We start from the raw sequence: 22,857 nt of genomic DNA on the forward strand, positions 1-22,857 counted from the left end.
GACTACTTACTGTAGCAGAGACGGGCCACTTCTATTAAAATGAATGGCAGAAATTAGGACGCTCAACAGTCAACAGGTCTAGAAAGGAAGTCCCACCTTACAGGTAAAAGAGCCAATTATCTTTTAGATACAGATATCGCCTGTCAATCAACTCGAGAACATGCATGTCCATTTGCAAAACAAGCTGGGAATTGTTTTTTTTTTTGTTTTTTTTTTGCATAATTGCAGGAGGTAAAGAAGCACAATTTATGATACCAGTGTTGTCAGATTTACTGCTTGTTTAAATACACTGCCTGGCCAAAAGTAAAAAGGTGCACACTCTAATGTTTTCTTGGACAGCCTTTAGCTTTGATTATCACGCATTCATCGTGGCATTGTTTCGACAACCTTATGCAACGTTACAACATTTATTTCCATCGAGAGTTGCATACATTTAGACCGAGATCTTGTATTGAGGACGAGGCTAATTCATGTGTGAAAATGATTCCTCATGCTCCCTGAACCAGTCTTTCACAATTTGAGCCAGATGAATATTGGCATTGTCATCCTGGAATATGCCCATGCAATCAGGGGAAGAAAAAATCCATTGATGGGCTAACCTGGTCAGCTGACTGCCGCATAACATTGCTGAGCCTAGACCTGAACAATTGAAGCAACCCCAGAGCATAACACTGCTTTAAATCCAAACAGTAAACATTTTTTGATTGTAAAAAAGGTTTATGTTTTTTTATTGTAATCTTGAACAACTGTTTTGGAGATTTCGTTTTTTCCCCTTTCAAGTAGATTCCACTTGTATGCCACTTGTTTACATAAATAGCTGCCCGGGGGCGTTCCAAAGATGGTTGCCGAGTGACTTGCTAAAAACATTTAGTTATTGCTCATATTTAGAGTTAGTGATTTTACCAAACTCCTATGCCTATGTTTTAAAGATCTGCACAATTTGTGCTACGTATATGAATGATTCTTCAAATAATTCTACTTGTTGTGGAGAGGTATGAGATATTTTGGAGCGATCTGAATTAAAGTCCCCATGAATTCAAAATTGACCATGCTTATTTTGTTTGCCTAAATTGATCATTTTGTGGTGAACAATTCATCCATGCAGGTCAATCCACACCAAAAAAATGTTTGGCTTCATAATCTTTAATAAAAATCAGAAAATTCCCCGCCCCTCTGCATTGGAGGACCTTGCCTGATGACGTAGGTTTGACGGTTTAGGTGTCTCCTTAACATCCATAACCACGCCCCTCCAACTGACAGTAGACAGGCTGCCTGTGTGTTAGCGAGCATTGACAGCGTGTGAAAGGAGAGATGGCGAGGAGGTGCATTTTTGGTTGTGACACTCACGGAACACTTTTTACCATTCGAACCCTCCGCATGTAACGGCTCAAACATGTAAGGTCTGATTCCCCCCGTGACGAAATGATCCTCCGTGTGTTCCTGTTCTTCTTCATCTTCCTCCTCCTCCTGCTGCAGGAAGGGGACTGCTGGCGGTGTTTCAGGCAGCGAGTAATCCTCAACAACCGATTGTAAACTTGCGTTAAGATCTGCCTCCATTTCTGAATGAAACACCTACTTTTTTAGATCCAATCAGGTGCTAGTTGGAAAAAAATCCACGCCCACTATTTTGCCTCATTTAGTATTCCGTTTCTCTCTGAAATACGTCACAACACTGGAGAAAAGTCGTTTGCAACTTCCGGTTCACGGGGACTTTAATATAACTGCATTTCGGGGGCCTGGGTAGCTCAGCAAGTAAAGACTCTGACTACCACCCCTGGAGTCTTGAGTTCGAATCCAGGGCGTGCTGAGTGACTCCAGCCAGGTGTCCTAAGTAATCAAATTGGCCCAGTTGCTAGGGAGGGTAGAGTCACATGAGTTAACCTCCTTGTGGAGGAGATTAAATGAATACATATATGCATTACAACTTTAGTTTAAAATATTGTATTTATTTTTTTTCCAATGCAAATAAGTGAGGTATGTCTTTATGCGTATATATGACAGCTTTGTGTCCTCCATCTTTTGTGTGACTGGTGCAATCAGACACTTGAAATTTTGAGTACAGATGGATTACTGAGCTGCTATGACCTATTTCTCCTAAACAACCATCTTTATCTGTTACTGGTCCTCCCTATGCTGAGTGAAATGAGCATTGCAAAGATTTTAGCATTTTGTAATAGGATGAGAGACAGACACCGGGCGAAATCTTTCATTCTCAGAACTGAAGCAGCAATTGCTTTTGATTTGACAATTCAAAAAGTTTTGCATCAGAGCTGCATTATATTTATGCACATTTAACCAGTCTTCACAAGCCAAGTATGATAAAAATAAAAAGTCATCTCTCATTTTACTTTTATATTTCTTTTCCTCAGCTCCTGCCATATCTACAGTCCAACCTGACTGGATTTAAGGAGCTGGAAATTCTGAACTTCAAGAACGGTAGTGTGGTTGTCAATAGCAAGATGAAATTAGCCAAACCAGTTCCATACAATGCTACAGAAACGGTACACTGCTTACTTGAGGACTTCTGCAATGCTGCGTCTAAGAGACTTGACATGGAAATTGACTCTCAATCAGTGGACGTGGAAGCAGGTAACCCTGTTGAAAAGACCAGCATTGCAGGTCACCACCATATGTTGTTTTGGATGCTGGTAGGCAACATGGTATTTCCACCAGGCTCCCAAGAGAGATACAAAAAAAAAAAATGTGTTTCAAACCCATATGACTTTCATTCTTCTTTGGAACACAAAAGTAGATGTTAGCCTCAGTTACCTATTTTTTGCATATAATGAATGAGAATTATCACTGTGCCCAACATCTCCTTTTGTGTTCAATGGAAGAATGAAAGTCATACAACAGGTGGGTGAGCAAATTATGAAAAATGTTTTGGGTACATTTTCCTTTAAGAAGCTTTATCCAAAAAAGACTATGCTGGTTGATGAGCATTTCTTGCTGGTAAACAACAAGAACCAGCATAAACCAGCTTGGTCCAGCATGTAATTTCTAAGCTGGTCTTCTCGGTAGTGAAGGACAGTCAATGTCTTGGAAGAAAAATCTGATAATAAAGAAGAGTAAACAAAGGCATCCACATTCATGTAAAGGGATCAGCACACCTGTATTATGTCTCTAATCGTCTTTGTCTGTCTGAACATAAGATTTTAAAACCAATTAGTCCTCATTGTCTTTGCCAGCAGATCATGGTGATCCATGTAAGTTTTTGGCATGCAACGAGTTCTCTCGCTGCGTGGTCAACACGCTAACCACAGAGCCCGAGTGTCTCTGTGATCCAGGCTATAGTACAATGGATGACCTTCCCTGCATGAGCATCTGTGACCTACAGCCGGAATACTGTCTGAACGGAGGCCAGTGTGAAATCATACCCAGACATGGAGCTACCTGCAGGTATGTTAATTTCACCTTTGTATGTTATAGAGAAAGTTGATTTCTAGGAATTTCCACTAAGATTAACTATTTGGGAAAAGAAAACTGTAAAGGGAACAGGGGAAAGGAGGAAGCGAGAACTGACTAGACAATATAAATAATATTTTTAATAAAGAACTAAAACAAAAAGACACAAACACACACACATAGGACAGACAGCTGCCCATAAACGTTCTCTCTCTTTCGCACCACCGTCCGCAGTCAGCCTTTATCACTCTTGGAGGCTTGATTAGCTTGATAAGGGACCGGGTGTGTCAAATCATGACCTGGCCCTGCCTTCCGCCCTGTCTTATTCCTCCCTCATTCTTTCAGGCCGGGGAGCCCCCGGGATGACGCACATCCCCCCACCTCTTTCCCTGGTGGAGGGCGTGTCTTATGCCCTGTCTGACATGGGAGGGGACAAGGGGAGGGAAACAATCATGAAAAATGGGGGGGGGTAGTCCCTGTAACAGTGCAGTACCCCCCCAACAAAAAAAACTGTAAAATTTAAAAGAGAGGGAAAGTCCAACGTGGAGCGGTAGTGGGAGAGAGAGGAGAGAGAGAGAAAGAAAAAAAACACTTACTCGCCAGTTCTCCAATACGCCGTAGCTTGGTCATCTGCCACTCCTCCACCCTCTAACGGATGACAGCCGATGACATTTAGTTTTTTTTTAACACAGCGGCTTCAAAAATCACGTTTGAGGTATGACTGTGTTTAATTTAAGTTGTTGAAAAAACATAAAATTATACTCAAGTAATGTTTACTACAGACCTTATTTTCCTCTTAAATTGAAAAAAACTACTATAAAAACTCATGGCAAATTCCTGAGGAAACCCAAGGTGAATTAGCCTTCCATTTTTACTGACAAATTGATGTTGGCAGAACAGCTCTATGACTGTGTATAGCATATGAGCGCTATGAATGCTGAATGTTAACATGACAAATGACACATTATGTACTGCATACAGTATATATTACTTTAAATCTTCATCGAGTGGTTAAAAGAGCTTCTTTTACTGATTTCATAGAATGAGGCATGAAGTCAAAAGCCACTTTTCCACCATCGGGCCAAACGGTTCTGAGTGCAGTATGAAACGGTTACAGTAGCATTTTCACTTCAGCACGGTTCGGCACGATTATAAACAGCTCTCGGCCATGACTTCTCAGCACGGTTAGCTAACTGTACTCAAGCCCCTTGCAAAAAATCAAAACTAGATGCAAATTTGCAGCTCATTATTTTCACATGCAAATGAGCTTTTGATTCGTCGCAAATGTTTGCCAGAAGTTTGCAGCTCTTCAACGGTAGTGGTGAACCTCCGGTTTTGATGATGTTTTATCAAGTATTGTAGCCTACATTTATTTTTCAACATGCTTTTTTCATCAGGGAAGGAGACTACTAGCTCATTAAAATGTCATGGTTACTGCCGTAACCTCTGTTCCCTTATGGAGGGAATGAGAGGATGTGTCGATGTAGTGACACTAGGGGTCGCTCTTGAAAGCCCCAAACACCTCCCATTCTTTGAGAAAAGGCCAATGAGAATTGGCGAGTGGAATCTGCATGCCACTTCCCTGAAAAATGGGAATAAAAGGAGCTGGAATGCCCACTCCATTCAGGTTTTGTGCTGAGGAGCCGAGACAAGGTCCGGCCATTTCAGCAGCTAGTACAGTGTTGTGGCAAGAGGGACACAACGTCTCGTTCCCTCCATCAGGTGACACTAGGGGTCCCTATAGAAAAACGGCACAACTACTGAAAATTTTTATGTATGCTATCATACGCATCGGGTAAGGTATTCTTTTCCTTTCCTATTCTTTCAGGGGGTAAAAGCACACATTTTCACCTCGGGGGAGGGGCATGCACCGGACACAGCAACAAAAGGGCTGGGTCTGCCTCCTCCCGGGGCAGTACTTGCAGGTTCACCACCTGATCCCTGTAGGGGGTCGTGGGAACCTTGGGCACATAGCCCGTTCGGGGTCTCAGGATCAAGTGAGAATCTGCCGAACCGAACTCCAGAGAAGAGTTACTGACAGAGAATGCTTGCAGGTCCCCCACCCTCTTGATGGAGGTGAGCGCAATCAGGAGGGCCGTCTTTAAGGAGAGGGTTTTCAGCTCAACTGATTCTAGCGGCTCAAATGGGGCTCTCCGAAGGCCCAGGAAGACCATGGAGAGATCCCATGAGGGGAAGAGGCATGGCCTGGGAGGATACAGCCTCCGGGCACCTCTGAGGAACCTGATGATCATGTGGTGTCCCTAAGGACTTACCATCCATTGCGTCATAGTGTGCGGCTATAGTGGCTATGTATACCTTCAAGGTGGAGGGGGACAGCCACCCCTCCAGCCTCTCCTGCAGGAAGGAAAGCACTGACCCGACTGCGCATCTCTGGGGGTCTTCGCCTTGGGAAGAAGACCCGTTTGCAAACAGTTGCCACTTAAGGGCATAAAGCTGCCTCATAGAGGGAGCTCTGGCCTGAGTGATCGTGTCTTCCACTGCTGGTGGTAGGCCACTTAGGTCCCATGTCCCATTCAAGGGCCAGATGTGGAGGTTCCAGAGGTCTTGGCATGGGTGCCAGATTGTGCCCCATCCCTAAGAAAAATGTCCTTCATCAGAGGATTCTGCCAGGGAGGTGCTGTCGTGAGGATCGAGAACCAAGACTGGGTGGGCCAGTATGGGGCCATGAGGATGACTTGTTCCTCATCCTCATTGACTTTGCACAGGGTCTGTGCAAGAAGGCTTACTGGGGGGAATGCATATTTGCACAGCACCCAGGGCCAGCTGTGTGCCAGCGTGTCTGTCCCAAGGGGGGCACCCGTCGGAATACCAGAGCAGCAGTGGGAGGATTCCCGGGAAGCAAACAGGTCAACCTGTGCTTTGCCGAATTGACTCCAAATCAGCTTTTGAGCAGTTGAGGCTGCCCGGGATATGAGTGGCCTGAAGCAACCTCAGCCACTGCTGACTCCAGAGGAGGAGATGGTGGGCGAGTTGTGGCATGCGACGATAACATACGCCACCTTGGCAATTTATATATGCTACTGTTGCTGTGTTGTCGGACCACACCAACACATGCTTGCCCTGGATCAATCGCAATAGCCTCCGCAGGGCGAGTAGTACAGCCAGCAACTCTAGGCAGTTGATGTGCCAACCCAGTCGAGGTCCTGTAAAGGAACCTGCGGCTGCGTGCCCGTTGCACACAATGCCCCAGCCCAGTTTGGAGGCATCTGTGGTGACCAAGACACTTGCTGTAGGGGAACTCCTGCCCATAGAAACATAATATCTGTCCAAGGGCTGAATAAGTGGTGGCAGAGCGGAGTGATAGCTACGCGATGTGTGCCCCGGTGCCATGCCCATCTTGGAACTCAAGTCTGAAGCCAGTGCTGTCTCATATGCATCAACCTGGGCAGCGTGACTGCCACTGAGGGAGCCATATGCCCCAGGAGCCTCTGAAAGTGTTTCAGTGGAACCACTGTCCTCTGCCTGAATGACTTCAGGCAGTTCAGCACTGACTGCGCTTGTGAGGCACGCTATCATTGAGACCAAGTCTAACTCCATGCCGAGAAAAGAGATGCTCTGAACCGGGGAGAGCTTGCTCTTTTCCCAGTTGACCCAAAACCCTAGACAGCTGAGGTGCCTGAGCACCAAATACCTGTGCACGCATAGCAACTCTCGAGAGTGTGCTAGAATCAGCCAGTTGTCGAGGTAGTTGAGTATGCGGATGCCCACTTCCCTTAACAGGGCAAGAGTGGCCTCTGCAACTTTCGTAAAGACGCAAGGGGACAGGAACAGGCCGAAGGGGACAACCTTGTACTGATACGCCTGGCTATTGAAAGCAAACCATAAGAAGTGTCAAGGTAGAACCGAGATGTGAAAATACGCATCCTTTAGGTCCAATGCCACGAACCACTCTTGATGCCGGACGCACGTCAAAATGTGCTTCTGTGTCAGCATTTTCAACAGGAGTCTGCGTAAGGGCGAACTGAATTGCATAGCTGAGTCGGATGGTCCTGGCCAGCCACCGCGAGGGGTTGGAAAGCATTAGCCACGTGTCCAAGCTCCGGGCACTAAGGGGACAATTGCGTCTGACATACCTGGGGGTGGGGCCTCACGGCAGGGGGGAGCTGGCATCGTCGGGTCGAGGAGCGTTGCTTCTACCTGAGGAGGCTGTGCTGAGGGGGAGCTCAAAGCACTTACCTTGTTCTGCGAAACCGGCATAGGGTAGGCCGTAGGTGTGGCGTGGCCGGGCACTAAGGCGGGGAGGCCGCGTTCGCAGGGCCCTGGCTGCGGGTGCTTTGTGTCCAGCGGCAGTGACAATGCCGGCTATGGACACCGATTACGTGACCCAAGGAGTGAGGAAACTGCTCTTTTTTTGACAATTTGGATACCACAGCCCGTTCGGGGTGCGGCCAACAAAAAGGAAAATTAAACAAAACATTTACCTCCCGGCCCTCCACCGGGGGATGGAGTGCTGTGGATGCCAGCTCCGTAGCAGATGTCTCGCTCCCTGGGTCATCCATCTCAGGGGTGCTTAGGAGCCTAACGGGTCATTGTGCCGGCCCAGGAGATGGGGGAGTCAGCTTCCTGCGGGGGGGGGCCCTACGCTGGGGCTGAGAACTGGGCTCGGGCTGAGGCGGAGCCACCTGGGCTTTTGCCGCCGCAGGGGGACACCTTCGGTGAGCGGGGCAAGATATCCTGGACTGCCTCTGTCTGCTTTTCACCGGCGAGAACTGCTGGGTGAAGTCCTCAACGGTGTCGTCGAAAAGTCCAATCTGGGAGATGGGCACATTGAGAAAGCATGCTTTGTCGGCGTCCCTCATCTCGACCAGATTCTGCCACAGGTGGCACTCCTGGACCACCAAGGTGGACATCGCCTGTCCGAGTGCACACGGCATGACCATTGTTGCCTGGAAGACGAGGTCGGTGCCAAGCACAACTCCTGCACCACATCGGGATCAGGACTACCCATGTGCAGTTCTTGTAGTGCCTTGGATTGGTGTACCTGCAGGAGGGACATGGCATGCAGTGCGGAAGCAGAAATCTTAATGGAGTGGGCATTCCAGCTCCTTTTATACCCATATGTCCGGAGGAGTGGCATGCAAATTCCACTCGTCAATTCTCCTTGGCCTTTTCTCAAAGAATGTGAGATGTTCAGGGCTCTCAATAGTGACCACTAGTGTCAGTACATCAACACAAAGTCAAGTGAGTGACAGAAGGGGGACTCAAAATATATCACTTTATTCACATATACCGGGTCTGTTCCAAAACTTAGTGAGCAGCCTTGCTGTTTCCTGCCTACACAGGCAGCATCCTTAATGAAATGATTCCTCATAAGAGATCGATTTGGAACGCTCTACGGGTGATTACAGATGTTATTCAAATAATGCTCCTCACGCGCAGTGCATGGTAGACTCGACTTGCAATTACAATCATAAATTAAATATAAAAAGAGGGTAACCGGAGCATATAGAGCTTTTCAGGTTCCAAAAACCAGAAGTGAGGCAGGTGTCTGAGTGTCCACACACAGCATAGGCCTACTGTTGAGCAGCTATTTCGAACCACAAGTATACCAGTGCCTTTAGAGACAGGGTCCCCACACATTTTACCAATTAATTTCAATAACTAGAAAAATGTATATTCACAATGGATATTTACATGGCTTTTTGTTGACTTTTTAAGATGTTATTCTTGTCCATGACTGCTCCAGGCCAGGAAATCACAAATTTAAAATCCTCTGGTTCTCTATGAGCATTTGAACCCTGTAGAGTTCAGCACAGTGCTAGAAGACCAACTTTTTCTAACATGTTTTCTCCACTTTTAGATGTCCTGTAGGTAAATTCTGGCACTACCATGGAGAACGTTGCAACGAACTGGTTTCTGTGCCAGCTGACCCTCTCCTTTTCGTAGCCTGCCTGGTGGGGAGCCTCTCTGTGGTTTGTGCTGTGATAGGCATCTTGATTTTCATTAACAAGAAATGTATACGGACCAGAAAGACCTTGACGCTTGTGTAAGAAGGGCTCTTTTTTTCTGTTCCATTTTTAGATGTAAAATTTTTCTTTACAGATTTGGATTTGCAGTGGTGTGACCTGTTTTAAACACGTTGGTGTTAAGATTGATCTTCTTTGCATTATAGGCGTTCACAATCTCCATTCCCATTTGGTAATACTATGAGAATAAATCCAGTTTTTGAGAATGACGATGGGGTCTTAACACATGTGTCAAGCATCCTCTGTCCCATGAGCTCTGACTCAGGCTCCTTACAACACTCAGACCAAGGCACATTTCGATCACTTGAAAGTATACAGCTTAGTATTGAGGTAAAGTGTACAGCCAAGATGCTATTTTTAAATATCTGTTTAAAGGGATAGTTCACCCAAAAATACAATTCTACATCATCAGGTACTCACCCTGATGTTGTTCCAAACCCAAATGATTTTCTTTCTTCTGTGTTCTGTGGAACTCAAAATGAGAGGTAAAGCAGAATGACTGCCTTAGTAGCCATTCACTTTCACACAAAAATGCAGTGAAATTGAATGGTGGTTAAGACTAGAATAATGTACATCCACCTTATATGTTCCATGGAAGAAATAAAGTCTTGCAGGTTTGGAAAAGCATGAAGTAGTAGAGTAAATGATGACAGAATTTTCATCTTTGTGTGTATTATCATTTTAATCAATGTTATGAGCTGTACTAACATCCATAATCAATCTGTTTCTGATTGAACCATATATATGTCCTTTATTACATATTTTGTGGACAGGACACACTAACCTTACCTCTCTTTTCAGAGTGATGTAAAGTTAACATAGTCACTTCCCAGAGCCTGTATTCCCAGTAGCCTATATTAACTGAGCAGCTATCACCTACATTAAGTGAAATTCTGTTATTAAGACAATAAGGCTCATATTTAACATAAATGACAAATAAAAGTACAGAATGGATGCCAATTCCAATAGGTTATAGCTTAATTATAAAATAAAGCCTACAATAGACTACATTCATTCAAAGAACAGACCCATCCAGAGTCTGTGACCTCAGAAAAAGTCCACTGTTTTTGGTGAAAAAGCTGTTGAGTTTGATCTCTTTGTCCAGAGGAAAACTAAAGACCCAAGAGACCACATCAGCATGTACAAAATCCACCAAAATCCATGCATCAGTAACCTCACCACTGTTAACACAATATAGCTATTATAGTAAAACTATCAAGACCATTTCATCAGTTTGGTGATATTAAATTGATATATGCTAAATGCCTACAATGTCATAGAAAAGTAATAGACATAATGTCTAAAGAAAATTATATATTTTTTTCATTCAGAGTTAAGATTTTTTGTGGCAAACAACATTATGCCAAAAATTGCTTTCAGTTTGTATTAATGTAATATAAAGGCATACTATTCTTAGGAGGATACTAGAAATAATAGACAGCATGGATTTTGCGTCTCATTTAGACTAGTGCATTTGTAGTTGTCCAAACTAATTATAATATGAATGATAATCAGTAACCTTTCTTCACCAACAGATGTTTTGCTGTTCAAAGCAAAGACAGTCTGGATTAACATTTAGTGCCAAATATTTACCTTGCTTCTTTGCTTGTCAAGACCATATTTCCACTGAAAATGGTTGAAGTTTGATGGCAGACTGTTACTCTGTTCCCAGATCCCCAGACAACTCTACACCAGAAGATCGGAAAAGTTAGTGTCAGAAATGGGTGACTTCCATCAGGGTTTACCACATAACGAGGTACGATAGCTAATTACTTCTAAAAGGCAAGATGTTGTCTTTAGTGTAAGCAGATAGGGTGCAAAACCACCCATTTTGATGTTAACTAAGCATAAATAATTAAGACAGCTTGATTTTTCATGTCAAGATGATACATTTTTCCCATAAAAATTTAATCTTGGACCTTCTTGTAGAAGAGGAAATAATATTATTAAATTGGATTTCAAAGGAAATACCATTTTCTATCATCATAATAAGACAAACATTTTGTTAAACATTTTTTAAGTATTTATGTATTTCAAACTAGTTTTTATATTTAAATATCTTGTCATGTTAGAATTTTTTATTATTATTATTATTATTATTTGATCCAATTTTCCCCCAATTTTGGAATTCCCAGTTCCCACTACTTACTAGGTCCTCGTGGTGGTGCGATTACTCACCTTAATCTTGGTGGCGGTGGACAAGTCTCAGTTGTCTCCGCTTCTGAGACCATCAATCCATGCATCTTATCATGTGGCTCATTGTGCATGACACTGCCGAGACTCACAGCATGGGGGGAGCTCATGCTACTCTCCACAATCAACGCACAACTTACCACACGTCCCATTGAGAGCAGGAACCACTTAATCGCGCCCACGAGGAGGTTACCCCATGTGAATCTACCTGAAGATTTTGCCACAAAGCTCACAAAGCATGTGAAAATAATGAGTGACGAATATATGGCAAATGTGCGGCATGTTTGCAGCAAGTTTGCCAGAACTCTCGATTTTTGTAAGGGCCACTATATATTTATATATATATATACATATAAGGAACTAGTCAAAATAATGTTTTGTTATAATCAACATTATACCACAAATGCGGTCAATTGAGCTTAGCTTGTATTGAACCAGAAACATTCCTTTAAATATTAAGCATGTGTAAGCATGATGATAGTGGACAGTAAGATGCTTATCATTCATGGAATTGTGACTTAACATAAAACATCGATTGTGCCTGAATGTAATCCTCTTGTCTATAGTCCTCCAGGAGATTTCTCAAATTAGCATTGTAAAGTATTTAGCATGTGTATACAATGCAATATTAATCAGAAATATTAAGACATTGGCTGTGTCTTAAAATCAATGAGCTGATTCTAGGTGGCCTGTCTAATGATGAGTTGCCTGATATAATGATGACTATCACAGCAGATTCTGAAGTGAGCATGTTGCTAAGCTAGCGATTCAGTACTCAAAGCACACACCAGTACTGGGTGAAATTCTACATTTTTCATTATAGGGAACTATTTCCTTCTGATATTTACATGTTGCTTTCTGAAAACATGATCTACATTTCTTTTGATTCAATCTTATCTGCCATGTTCACATTGCATTATGGGATTGTCTTGTCAAACAAATGGCTGTTAAAAATGGAATGCAGTATTAGCTTGCTATTGAATACTGCACAGTAAACACTTTATTCTATTTTAAAAATAGTATCTGAAACTACATAATATGCAACTAAGCATTTCAAACAATAGTACGCAACATTGTCACATGACCTCGTTGCTTATTAAACTCTGCATCATGCAACATTGTCACATGACCTCGTTGCTTATTAAACTCTGCATCCTTAATTCAGCAAGCAATATAGAGTTCACTAGAATCTATAGGACTAGTCTTAATCTCATCTGAGTGTACCTAATTTTAAACACATATTTCAATAGATATGCTTTGCAAAAACAAAAAAAATCGGAGTAGGCCTACATCTTTAAAACTTTAATAGCGTGTTCTAGTATTTATAAAGTTGGATGACTATAAATTGGCTAATGCATTTTTTTATCTATTTAACATTTGGATTCAATATGGATTTTCCTAATTATTGAGCATATTAGCATTTGCATATCAGCATGTCAACACATTCACCCTTTGACACAGTGTGGATCCACACTGGCCACAAATCGAAACTGTGGGTGAGGACATGTTCTGCAACACATTTTAAATATGTTGGTATCAACTACATTAGAGGCATATAAAGAGGTCCTTACAGTGTTGTGGTATTGGATGGTGTGTTGCACATTACACAATTGCAGCGATGATTTGAAGTGTGTTGAATGTTTTGCTTGGTTTCCTTAATGAATGCTATTTCTCATGTTGTATTTCAGGCATGGCAGATGTCCAGCAGGTCCTCTTGCAGTCTTTTGAGGAGTCCTGATAGTGAAGGCTTTGAAGTGACTGTTTTATGATGTCCAGAAGCTATTTTTAAGCTAAACATGGCTCCAAAGCTATTCAATGCTTCTAAAGGCAACTAATCTTTGCGGATTCTTGTAGACATTTGGTGAGTGTATGGCACAACCACTCAACTCAATGATCAGCCATACTCTTCAAATACAGAACAGTTTGTAACAAACTTAAATAACTGATTTTGATCTGTCCTGAGCCTATTTGTAATTGTACCTGCACAAAAGAAAATATTATTTGAGACATGTAATATGTTGGTTGTTTTGAACCCTTGTCAAAGGTGCGTTTCCTCCCTCACAATGAGGTATTTATTTACAAATGGATACACTGGGTGGTATCATATATACAAAATAATGGTAACCTCTTTTTAACCTCTTGACTGAATGTAACGGAATGTATTCTGCCACTTCCTATGGTTAATAAATTATTTCAAGTATTTACATATTTACAGTTTGTCTAGAATGCTCATAAATTAATTACTTCCTTTAAAGGTCCACTCAGTAACTTTTTTTCTTCGTTTCATCTTGTGGATGCAGCATCCTTCAAAATCAATATTTTTAGTTACAGATGCCATTGTAGAAATTCACTATTCACAATCAGCCATGATTCATTTAATCCAAGAGTGAAAATGTACAATAACAAGACAGTTACTGAGATTAAGCGAGCAGTATTCAGATGGTCTGGTGATCCTATAATGGCAGCCCCCATGGGGGCAACCCTGCTCCATGTGGAATAAAACAGCTTTTAAAAGATTACTGATGTGACTATAGTCCTTATCTCATGCGAGCGGTCATGATTTTATACATACGTTTCAAAATTACAATTCATTGCTTTAGGAGTAAAACATTTTTAATAGGGAAAAAATTACTGAGTGCACCTTTAATAAATGGAATAATCTCTTTTACACATTTCTCACCAATCACTTGGCAAAAAAGTATGGAAATGGTTTCTTCCTTTTTACATTAAACAGAAAAAGTTTGTAGTATGTTTCTGCTACAGACAAAGCACCACTTTAGAGTCATTTCAATTGCATTGTATGTTAAAAGCACATTACTACCAATTCCAAATAAAACAGGACTTAAAATGAGAAAAGAAAATGTAGAGCGAGACTATTTTATCCATCAGGAAATGATTGGATCTTGAAAAGTACTAAACATAACACATTTTATCTGGAATGTGTTTATTCTGGTCAAGCAAAGTGATTGGAGAAACAGTTGCCTGTCACAAATGAGAGAATCAGAGTATATTTAGACACATCAAAGATAAACTGACAGACAAGAAACAAATAATTAACAATTACAATATTCATGAACTGATAGTTTGAGATGACACAAGTTCATTTAGAAATGGCTCAAAGCATGTAAACCATGAAAAAAAAACACCAGCATGTGAATAAACGATCTCAATAACGATTGCAAAATAATCAACTGCAGCTATTTGGTCCACGCCACATTTGTCAAATGAATGTGTTTGGAATGTTACTGCCATTTCCATTATTTCTGTTCTTCAGGCTGTTATATTGACCAAAATGAGATAAGACAGAGCCAGAGAACAGCATAACAAGACACTCAAGCTCATTTAATCTGAACATTTCCTTGAGTTGGTGTATAAATAAATGTAAAAATAAGAGAAATATCTACTGCACACATCTCAGAGTTCACAGCAAATCATTAACAATGGTGCCATTACTACGTCACTGAACAGAAATTAATCTGTCCTTTAGCATATTACCATGATTTGAGAAAAGCCAAGCATGACAGCTGTGACTAATACTTTATGAACTAAAGCTGCTTTGAAATGCATCTACAAAATGTATTAATAATCAAGTATACGTAAAGGCAATTATGGATGGTGCATTTCTAGGAAGTGACACAGCAGTTATCTTTGTCTGCAAGTTCTATTACCTCAATTGCATAGGTGAGACAAAATATTACAACCCAAGGACAAAGTATTCCAGTGCATGTTCCTCATTAGCCTTTACCATCATGATCTGAATGGATTTTAGTTACTTCGACTATATTAAATGTTGTTTCGCAGTAATGGCCATTTAAGTGTAAGTCCTATAATTATATTTTCGTTAACAATAATGAGACTTGAATAAGAAAGGCATGTGTAATAAATTGTTTTAGTGTGGTTATACGGAATTGTCTTTCATAAAGATAATTACTTGGTATTTTATATTTAAGAGCATTTCTTTTTCATTCATTTTAAGTCTGAACAGGTGTGGTGTTCTGATAACATTTCTATTAAATGAGTCTATTCCTATAAAATTAGGTCTGAAAATCGCAAGGCATCGCTGAGCAATAGGTTCCAGCAAGGCTCAAATTTGTATGAAAACTGGTTTCCAAGTTCACAGCAAAATGAAAATAAAAACTACAAACGAACAGTAAATCAGACTAGAGTTAGCATGAAAAAGCCTCTGGGGGAACATCTAAAAGCCCACCTTGAAGAAAAGTCCTTTGTTTAGCTACACTACCATCTACATCTAAATATGTATAGATATTGTGGACCCATTAGGAGAAATGGGTGATCTTTATTTGAGGAGGTTCTGGAGCATGGCGGTCGCGTAGGTGGGACGAGCTTGCTTGCTTTCGATGGCGTTTCTCAGGTATTGGATTCCGCCACAACGCTCCCAGATCTCTTCAAACTGCCGTGGTAGGATCTCTGCTCCACGTTTTCGTGTAAGCCCGGTCTCCTCTAGACTTAGCTCACACATTTCCATGTCATCCTTACCTGGGTGCAGCAAAAGATATAGGGTGTCATGCTATGCCTGTATACATAATACACAAATATACCAGTAACCCACATTTACCGATCATTTTATATTAGCTTTCAACTTCTGATCCTATTTCAAATAAGAACTCCAGCCTTTTCTCATTGAAATAAATGTGACTGTGGTGACATTTTGCAAAATCATATAACATGGTTTCGTAAACGTAACTCTACCCTAGTGTTGAGTGTCGCTAAAAAGAAAGTACAATTTTCTCCCAAGCAGATGAGATTTTTAAGGTTAATGCTCCATTACATTTTAAATCAACAAAACTGACCTCACTACCCTAAACCCTTAAACCTAAACCTAACCGATACTATCCTAAATAGCAAATTTGCTTAAGGAACCACTTCATTTTGAGGGGCTTCTATGATACTTTCAATTCATGCGTTGACTCGTGTGCTCTTAAGGACTCATCACTACAGAGTTTTGCATGATTACTGTTGCATCGCAAGTGCAGTGCCCTATCAATTGGGCAACTGCACAATCCGATTGCACTCGAACAGGCTTGAAATGTAGTAGGATCTGTAATGCAAACATTAAAATGGGGGGGTTAAAATGTTTTGCTCTAAGTCACATAATAGCGATTACAATGAGGTTACCCCATGTGACTCTACCCTCCCTAGCAACCAGGCCAATTTGATTACTTAGGAGACCTGACTGGAGTCACTCAGCTAGGGATTGGGATTCGAACTTGCGAACTCCAGAGGTGGTAATCAGCGTCTATACCACTAAGCTACCCAGGCCCCCATTTTTTCAACTTTGTAATGCCCTCCAACATGATTCAAAATGGTTAGAGAAATCCAAGTTATTTTCATTATAGGAATAATAATATAGAAAACTTTACAAACGCACCAAATGCACTACAGGGGGAGGTTGTCAACATAATGTAAATGTAAAATAAATTAATCTATTACATCCATATTTTTTGAAATAATAAAATGAGAAAACTGCTAAATAATACTTAGACAGTGTAGGTATTCATTTGATCTAAACCAAGTCTATTTAGAAATGTATCTAGAAATCATTTGAAGATCGCCACACACGTGCAGCTGATCAGTTCATGAGCGGCATTACGCCAAGTGCAGTGAATTATTTTTCTCTTCCTTATTCTGCATTTGGTGTATTTACAACATATCTAAATATAGCGCTTGAAATTATTTTATGCAAAATCACGATTTAGATTTTGATAGTGTCAAAATGCAAATTCGAATGAATCGGAAAAAAATCTGAAAAACCGCCCAGCCCTATGTTAAAATGTATCACCTTACAAGTCATGCATTATAGTAACTGTTTTGCTGCCATAGATTTGAGTAAGAAAAAAAGTTAAAAGTATGTGTTTATTAACTGATAACCTGACATTTTACTCATGATTTGTGTAAAAGGAATAGTTCACCAAAAAATTTAAATTCTCTCATCATTTACTCATCCTCATGATATCCCAGGTGTGTATGACTTACTTTCTTCAGCAGAACACATGTAGAAATAGAAAATCATCATAAAAAAATATAAGTATTTAAGTACTTTTTAACTATAAATCATCGGTTCCGAGTGACGTATTCGCGTTTGATGATACAGAGGTAATCTCACGTTCTTCTCTCGGTTGAGACATCCAGGAAAAGAACACAAACACACAATTGTGAGAAAACCAACAGATAAACACAGATCTAAACAAAAATCAACAAAGTTACTGTACGGCATTTAGGGCTACAGAAATACGTCGATTTGCATAATATTCGTCAGTGCTTCACAATGGAATAATTAAAATGCATCACCCGGATTAAAGGGTAACTAAACACCTGCTCAGAGTCTGACTCCACCCACTAGAAATATTTGAAAATGCTGGAAAAGTGGGCAGACCCCGGTGGGGATAGAGGGAACGAACCTAGTGCGGGGCTGAGCGGGGGGGGGCACCTGAGACTCGTAGTGAGGGATTAATTGACAGCAGCTGTCAGACTCTGTTATTATTATTCCTCACACGGTCGCAAGACGACATGTACATGAATCTGGAGTGGTGAGCTGGAACCTGCTTACGTCAGCTGTCACCGCTTACGTCACGAAGTACCGCAACAGCCAATAGGAAAATTCAACTGCAGTAGCCACCGTTCAACCTGAAGAGGGCAGCACTCAGACGTTTTTACACCATATATTGTAGAATTAAAACACTTTATACACAAATGTCAAAAAAATTACTTGAATCAATGACCAGTACTAATAAAGCCCCATGCTTACAGATCATTAACTAAAAAAAGTTGGTTTAGGGTTTAGTTACCCTTTAAGAATGGATTCCCCGAAGAACAAACTGCAGCTAAAAAACTTGCCCATGGTAATCCAAAGCGTTGGAGTATTTTAGCCGGAGACCCAACGATGTGGTGCTGTGTAAGACATGCAAATTGGAAATGGCTTATCACAGCCGTACAACCGCCATGAACGAACACTTGAAGCGCAATGCATCCCGGACCGCTTGTCAAGACGGCAGCACCGTAAGTCCTGTTTACTTTTTGTCCCCACCCAAACATGATATAGTATTACAACACGTGTTTCTGTTAGTAGTAGTCACTTAAAATATATTTTCTAAATGTTTCCTCATCGCCCCCATGTTAAAAGTAATTTCTGCACTGCTGCTAACGTAACTTTACACCATGCGTCATCTAATTTTGTTATTTGGACGTTTTATATTTTCTGTTTACTTTAACGGCCATGCAGCCCTCTACATTGCTAGTAAATTTCGCACTATGCGACCAAAAACATCTGTTATTAGCCACTGAACATTTCACTCGCCAGTGAGCGCAGAGGAAAAAGCACTTGTGTCTCATTCAGTTGAACTCCAAACATCTAAGGGAACCGCACCGCTGACGTCACAAGAGCAGCTCTCTTGAGAGTGTGTGAAGATGAACCACTTCTCAAGCGCTCTGATGAGTACGCCGTCTACAGAGGCGTGCGCAAACTCCCGCGAAAATATAAACATGGTATAAACGGATTCATTTTGTGAATGCAAAGCACTCCAGTTTCACTTTATGGCCATGTAATGTCAAATATCCATGGTCATTGTGGGTTTGAGCCTGAAAAGGAAATAATAAACTATTATTTTATTATATGACCCAAGCTAAATTTGTATAAATGACTTTGTTGTGTGCATGAAGCACACATAGTGAGTTTGTATGGTAATTAATCATCATATTCGTGAAACACCTAAAACAATTAATCATCATAGTCCTAAAACAGCACTCATAGTCATAATCACAATTATTTGTTTGACCATTTATTGTCAGCCAAATTTCACAATCGTGACCCCTAATTTTCATTATTAGGTTCCTACCTTGTGAATTGTTTTGTTACAAATGTTTATTTTACTGAGAGTTGATTAAGAATGCACAAGTTTTAGTTATTCCTGTTAGAAAAACATTTAAGTGTTACTGAAATTGCACAAATTTTACTGTAAAATAATTTTATGTTGGACTGCTAAACTCGAGGTTACACAATGTTTAGATATTCCTCCTGAAAGTGACTTTTATTTATTTTGTTGTTGAATTGCTAAATGTAGATTGCACTTTCCTTTTACTCAAATTGAACAAGTTCTTACTAAAAATCGCTCCAAAATAAAATTAATGTTGGACTGTAAAATGGAGATTACCAGTTAAGATGGGGCTATTTTGGTTGCAGAATAATGCCCTGCAGTGCACACTTTGTTTCTTGCACATTTGTTTGTGTTTAAGAGAAGATCATTTATTAAAATAATGAAATATTAATGAGACAAGATTTTTATATTTATTTTAGGTAAATTAATTGTTATATCAATCAAGAAATAATAATAAATAAAAAAAAAAAAAAAATCGGCAAATTAGTCGTTAGATTAATCGACTAATCGGGAAAATAATCGTTACATTAATAGATAAAAAAAAAAGAATAGTTAGGTGCAGCCCTAACGGCGTTCCTCCTCCACACTTGTAAACAGGGCTGCTCTTCCGGCTGTGATGCACTAAGCTGAGATATTTTTCTTTTAGTGTGTTCGACTGAAGAAAGTCAGTCATACACAGCTGGGATATCACGAGGGTGAATAAATGATGAGAGAATTTTCATTTTTGGGTGAACTATCCCTTTAAATAAAATAAAATTGATAGTTCTAGCGCTTCTAGTGTTCAATTAATCTCAGAAAAGAATTACTACTAAAGAAAGCTACACTGGTAGTGTTAAAGCCTTAAGTACCTGCTACCAAGAGGATTGGCTGCTTGTCTGGATGAAGCTCCATCTGCCGGGCAATCCAAGGTCCATCAAAGTGAGCATACCACCAGCCCTTCTTCTTGTTCTGTGGGTCTTTGTACTGGTCAGCGGGGCGGATGAAGGGAATGCGGAAGTAACGTTGCTGTCGGTTCATTGTGATCTCTTGCTGCCGGGCTGGGATGGGCGGAGCAGGGTTCTGCTGAGCTGAAGTGATATAGCAGAATAATTACAATATTATATTAATTATACTACTATTCTGAACTAGATTTTAAGAAAATGTAAAATAAATTTAGATCTGAAGAAAATTTGAGAGTCTCGTCCATGCACAATTTGCCACTACGGTGTCCTGATTGTTGCCAGGGTGTTGCTAAGCTGTTCTGAGTGATTTCTAGCATGTTGCTATGCAGTTACAAGGGTGTTCCTATTGGATACATCCTAGCCCAATTAAAACAAGAGATCACCGCCATGCCATATCTACGATATTCTGGTCCCTGTATATGGCTTGGATTTCTCCTTCAAAGACTAAACTGGCATTTTTTTTTTTTCAAAATCTTTTGAAAATCGTTACTTAAATAAAACATAAAAATCTCTCATCAACAAGCATGATTTGGGGTATCATTAATGTCTGTAGCACAAATATCGCAGGACGAGTTACAAATCGAAATGTAATACTTTTGGGTTAGGGATTTTGCCATAGCAAACTCAATTAATTAGCAATATTACAAATGAACAAACACTCTGGATATTACATCTTATTTATCAACTATTTATATGTTCTGTGCAAAATACATCTAAATCATACATAGATAAATGAGAGTACATCTTAAATTTGTCATTCCTAAAGATCAAACACGTCCAGGGTTCGGCATAATGTCAAGAAAGTTCCCTGATTCCATCTTTGGCAGAGAGCACAAGCCCTGTACACCTGATAAAAACACTCAAACAAATGTTTTCAAGGTAAGACACATCTGAGGATTTCACACAAAGAGAGCCAGAGAGATTCAAGAAAACCTGCAGGTTGCTGAGAGCAACCAAATGCACACAACTCTAAAATTACAGCTTGTTCTGCATGAGCAAACACTTAAAACACACAAAATACTTCAAGCAACCGAACGGGACAATGTCCCTTTCAAGCAGGGAAATAAATGAGAGGTGGGATTCCCTTGAAATTATATTGAGTGCCTCCAGATGTGCTTCTAGCTGTCTGCATAATGTGCATCACAATGCTACCGTTAATCAATAAACTGCACAAGACTGCATGTCGGAAAGTTCTTGAGAATAAGAACAAACAAAAGAGCTTGCCAATTCAACCTTGAGAAAGTGCTGCAGCACAAACACAAACACACACACACAGTCCATTAGTAATGAGTAGTAGCTGAACATTGTATCCACCCTTTACTCTTTCCAGAAAAAATGGTATGCTGAATCACCTTTGCTATTACAAAAGAAATCATCGGCTAGATAGGGGCCTGTCGTACTGTGAGATTTGTATTCCATTGTTTTTACAACGCACAGGGCATTCTCTTGGGAAGCAGGTAATATCTTACCATAGTCAGTGACGGATTTGGGGGCCCTCATCTCTGTATCGGTGTTTCGCTTCTTGTTCTTTGATTTCCAGGCATGGTAAACCTTCAGACGACGATGAAATTCCTCACGGCATGCTGCCAGCAGCTCTATATCTACAGGGGTGAGACATCACATAGGTTCAGAACTGCACTGCCATGCATGACAAGTCGAGTTTCACACAATGACCCATCAACGTATGTGGTTAGGTGCATGCTAAACATGAATATGGAACTTACTCTATCTATCCATCTATATGGAATGTATTCACTATAAATAGTTTAATTAGGATTTTTTGCATTGTGACATGACAAGCCAGCACTCATGTGGGCAGTCATATGTATTTGGGTTACTAACATCAAAAATACAAGGACATCAGAGCAGGGCAAGCTGGTTTTGCAGCCTAGTTTCAATAAAAGGTCTTTTGTGTTTTTTTTTTTTAGGAGGTTTTGAGTTCTGAAATTTAAAGATGGCATAGCAGAAAGTGCTCTTTTATTTCAAAGGATCAAGGAAAACTTGATTTCTCATTATATGAGTCATTTAATCAGGACACATAAAAGTTGAATAAATACGACAGACTGGAAAGTCAGGAAAAAAAAGGAGAGGGGGCTCTATCTTTTATAGTAATGATACCAAAAAAGAGAATAAATGTACAGTGGTTAAGATACCCGATAATGAAAACAGCATTTGTAATGTATTAATTAAGGCTGTCAAAATTAGTGTGTTAAGACATACATAGTATTTATGAAAAAATGTGCACCATGGAGATGGGACGTTGTTCTTTTCTATCCAACAGGTGCGAAATCCTACGCCTACATAATGTGGGCATTCTAATGGAACTCGCTTCATTCCACACAAGGAGCTCTAAAATACGACTGCACACTAGCAGTCACAGGTGTTGTTATAAGTTCGGCAGAAACTGTGGGATCTCAAACTGAAACCAGCAGTGGGAGA

The 22,857-nt window shown here is 40.6% G+C and overlaps 2 protein-coding genes across 3 annotated transcripts in view; one reads left to right on the forward strand and one right to left on the reverse strand.

Moving 5' to 3' along the window:
• LOC127662774 (interphotoreceptor matrix proteoglycan 1-like) overlaps window positions 1-13,748 on the forward strand; it is a 35,970-nt gene extending 22,222 nt beyond the window's left edge. Inside the window, exons 13-18 of one of the 2 annotated variants that reach the window (XM_052154087.1) lie at window positions 2,370-2,589; window positions 3,189-3,399; window positions 9,227-9,412; window positions 9,539-9,722; window positions 11,065-11,148; window positions 13,274-13,748. In XM_052154087.1, the coding sequence (XP_052010047.1) occupies window positions 2,370-2,589; window positions 3,189-3,399; window positions 9,227-9,412; window positions 9,539-9,722; window positions 11,065-11,148; window positions 13,274-13,354 (966 nt within the window). In that variant the 3' untranslated portion in view covers window positions 13,355-13,748. The remainder of the gene's footprint in view (window positions 1-2,369; window positions 2,590-3,188; window positions 3,400-9,226; window positions 9,413-9,538; window positions 9,723-11,064; window positions 11,149-13,273) is intronic. The other variant, XM_052154086.1, reaches the window with a different exon arrangement.
• A 775-nt stretch (window positions 13,749-14,523) lies between these two features.
• Window positions 14,524-22,857, reverse strand: part of myo6b (myosin VIb) — an 87,183-nt gene continuing 78,849 nt past the window's right edge. Inside the window, exons 30-32 of the mRNA XM_052153645.1 lie at window positions 21,888-22,019; window positions 20,326-20,544; window positions 14,524-16,082 (exon numbers count right to left, since the gene is read on the reverse strand). Of these exons, the coding sequence (XP_052009605.1) occupies window positions 15,883-16,082; window positions 20,326-20,544; window positions 21,888-22,019 (551 nt within the window). The 3' untranslated portion in view covers window positions 14,524-15,882. The remainder of the gene's footprint in view (window positions 16,083-20,325; window positions 20,545-21,887; window positions 22,020-22,857) is intronic.

Source organism: Xyrauchen texanus, chromosome 22, assembly GCF_025860055.1.
Source record: "Xyrauchen texanus isolate HMW12.3.18 chromosome 22, RBS_HiC_50CHRs, whole genome shotgun sequence".
Taxonomy (NCBI): Eukaryota; Metazoa; Chordata; class Actinopteri; order Cypriniformes; family Catostomidae; genus Xyrauchen; species Xyrauchen texanus.